Genomic DNA, 3,630 nt, shown 5'->3' with positions numbered 1-3,630 from the left:
GATAACTTCCAGCCGTAATCTAGAATCGTCTAGATATTCAAAGTTGTCAACTTTGAAAACTCATATGGAAGTATTCAAATTGGAAACAATGACGGCTACAACTTTGACAACTCATGTAGAAGAAGCAAAGTTGGAAACTATGACGGCTAGTCAACTTTGACAACTCATGTGGAAGAAGCAAAGTTGAAAACAATGACGGCTAGTCAACTTTGACAACTAGCGTTCACACATTCCACCTCCTCAAACTTTCCTTATAAATAGGGGTGCAAACCTCATTTGTAAATCATTCAGAAAAGTGTAATCACACCTAGTTAGTGTGTGTGAGTTAAAGTGTAATCATAACCAATAGTGAATACATCCTAGATAGTGGTGAGATTCCTAGTGTGTTAGTTTGGGAGTTTTTTTTTTTTTTTTAGTTTTGTAATACTTTGTAATCTATTCTTGTGAGTAATAGAGTTATTTTTCTCTTAAATTTCTATCTACCAACGTCCAGGCGATCCTCTTATAATCACAACAAGACACAATCACTCAGAAACTGTAAAATTTCTCATCCTGGGTCCAGATTGTTGACATGAGGTAGACCCATATAGTTCGGATGGAGTAAAAATTGAAGCCATTCGGCTACCTTCTGTTTTGAACGATTATTTAACCACTCGTATGTTTTGACTTGAATCTCATTGATAACTTTTGGAGACGCCCACTCATCGTTCCGGAACACCTTTAAATTCCTATTCATCCATATATAATAACCCGCCACCCACGCAATGGCTTGCCAGATTTTTTTAGGGTAATCAGATAATCCCTCGTGGCCAGCGCCATTGAAAAACTCACTTAAGTTAGCATTCACTGGAACATTAGCACCCCACCATTTGTAGCTACCCTCCCAAACCTCTTTGGCATACTTGCATGAAATTAAACCGTGATTCACCTCTTTCAATGCATCATTGCACATGGGACAAAGTAAAGTGTCAAGATCGATGCCTCTCTTATCAAGCTCAACTCGAACGGGAATTCTTCCTCTTAAAGTTATCCATATAAATATACCGATTTTTTGAGGTAAAAAATTGTTACGGGGTGTCACTATGCTCGAATTATTCCTAGGAAGTGAAAGTTCATCAATCTTATTAGCCATTGTTCTTGTTTTGTATAACCCACTGTTATCTAGTTTGCACAGCCATGAATTTTCACAATTTCCGAATGATGTGCAACTTTTAACCATTGAGACGATTTGATCAATTTCACGATGTAGCCTGCCTGTAATGCGTCTTAACCAGCTCCAGTTGAAGATCCAGCAACCACTCGAAAACACAACCCTATCTTTGACTGAAGCACATTTATGTGTTTCAAACCTATAAAGCCTCGAAATTTATCCTTAAACCCGCCATCACCAACCCAACATTCCTCCAAAACAACTAATTTTGACCAGTACCTACTCTTCTTTCAAATAGCCCCTCAAAATTTAATCCACATTTTCCCATATCAACATGTATTCTGCTAAACTGAAAATAACTTGAAAGTTCGATTATTATTAGTATTTCCCAACACCCCCCCCCCCCCCCCCCCCCCCGTCCCTCCCGTATATGCTTTTGATAACTTTAACCTAAAGGGTATCATTTTTGACCCGAAACAGCCACTACCATTTACCCAAAAGCGCTAAATTTTTTGATTTAAGTGACCCAATGTTTAACCCGCCCCTCCCTGTATGGTAACAATATAGAATCCCAACTAACCCAAGACAATTTGAGATTTTCACCCGACTCACCCCAGAAAAACTTACAACGCATACTTTCAAGCCAATTGATGACGTTTGAGGGAGCACGAAACAAAGAGAAGAAGTAGACAGGTAAGCTACTAAGAACCATTTTGACGAGTGTTAATCTTCCCCCGAATGACATAGTTCGTGCCTTCCAATCCGATAACAGCTTATTAACTTTATTAATCACCAAGTCCCAAGCTTCTTTACGGTTCATCTTGTGACCAATTGGCATTCCCAAGTACGTAAAGGGTAACTTACTTGCAATGCATCCAAAACTAGAAGCCATGGCTTCAACCTACTTTGTGGCACTCCAAGACCATACATAAAACTTTTGTTCATGTTTATTTTAAGCCCTGAGACTTTCTCAAAGCACTTTAATGTTGTATAAACATTGTTAACGTTCCTCTTATCCCATTTACCTAAGAAGATGTTATCATCCGCAAATTGCAAGTATGATATATTAACTTATCGCCACCTAACTCAACTCCGCTTATAAGCCCATCTCTAATTGTAATGTTGGCAAGGATATTCAAACCTTCACTAGCAATGGTGAAAAGATATGGGGAAAGAGAATCACCTTGCCGAATACCTCTTTGAAGATTAAATTCTTTAGTAGGCGATCCGTTGACCCAAACCGAAATTGACGCCGATTTTAAACAAGCTTCCATCCATCTCCTCCACTTAACACCAAAACCCATTCTAATCATGATGTCCAATAAGAATTTCCATCTCACACTATTAAATACCTTTTCGAAGTCCGCTTTAAAGATAAAACATTTGGATTTTCGTCTACACGCACCTACCACAAGCTCATTCGCAATGAGGATACTATCAAGTATTGACCTACCTTTAATAAATGCACTTTGTTCAACACCTATTAGCTTTGAGACAACTTTCTGAAGTCAATTTGAAAGTATCTTGGCAATTATCTTATAATAACTACCAATAAGGCTTATAGGTCCAAAGTCGCGAATTGAAATTGGGTCCTCTTTTTTCGGTATAAGAGTGATAAATGACGCATTGCACCTAGGCGATATATCACAACGATCCCAAAACCAGAAAAGAGCATTCATTAAGTCGTTTTTAATAAGCCACCAAAATTTCCTGTAAAGGTAGAAATTAAAACCATCCGGCCAGGGAGCTTTAGTAGCCCCGCAATCTCTTATCGACTCCCAAACTTCATCTTCGGGTAAAAGGTAATTCCACGGCAGTAGCATCTTCAAGGGAAACTTGAGCTGTTTCAATTCAAATCCCTCAAAACTAAAACCTCTCATATCATGATCTTCATAAAAAGTTTTGAAAAATCTGAACACCTCATCTTTAATTTCTTTCGGTCCCTCCTGCCATTCGCTATTGATGTAGAGGCCAAGAATATTATTTTTATTATATTTTCTTTTTATAGCCGAATGGAAAAAGTGAGAGTTCTCATCACCCTCAATTGCCCACTTGATTCTAGCTTTTTGTTTAAGTGCATTAACCCTATTCCGCTCCTTATCCACCCATTTTCCTCTAGTGGTTAACCATTTTAACCGTTTCCCCTCACTTAAATTTCTATTCTCAGCTTCCAATTCCCAAAAATTATTCTCATCACCAAGTCATTTTATTTCCTTGTCCAGTTTTCCATGAACATTCCTCTAATACCTCTATGACTTCCAAACATGTGTATAATAACTTCAATCATTAAAAAAAAAAAAAAAAAAAAAAAAAAAAAAAAAAAAAAAAAAAAAAACTTCAAACATATTAATCTGCATATGAACAACAAACCATTATTACTAAAAACCAGATCAGCCACCTATATGCTTAATTAGTCGAAGCATTTTCTCGAATACTTCATATGCTTGTAATTCTTTGATCCTCTACATATGATTTAGGAA

At 37.3% G+C, this 3,630-nt stretch overlaps 1 protein-coding gene across 1 annotated transcript; it reads right to left on the bottom strand.

Annotated features, from left to right (window-relative positions):
* Positions 1-547: 547 nt before the first annotated feature.
* On the bottom strand, positions 548-2,042 carry LOC139859419 (uncharacterized). The gene is made up of 3 exons (XM_071848212.1): positions 1,787-2,042; positions 1,645-1,698; positions 548-1,323 (listed from the first exon to the last, which is right to left on the bottom strand). Exons 1-3 carry the CDS (start codon positions 2,040-2,042, stop codon positions 548-550), a joined length of 1,086 nt encoding a protein of 361 aa, XP_071704313.1.
* Positions 2,043-3,630: the final 1,588 nt, after the last annotated feature.

Source organism: Rutidosis leptorrhynchoides, chromosome 7 (genome assembly GCF_046630445.1).
Source record: "Rutidosis leptorrhynchoides isolate AG116_Rl617_1_P2 chromosome 7, CSIRO_AGI_Rlap_v1, whole genome shotgun sequence".
In the NCBI taxonomy this organism is placed as follows: Eukaryota; Viridiplantae; Streptophyta; class Magnoliopsida; order Asterales; family Asteraceae; genus Rutidosis; species Rutidosis leptorrhynchoides.
The sequence above is the reverse complement of the archived record's forward strand: the minus strand, read 5'-3'. Positions and strand labels throughout refer to the sequence as shown.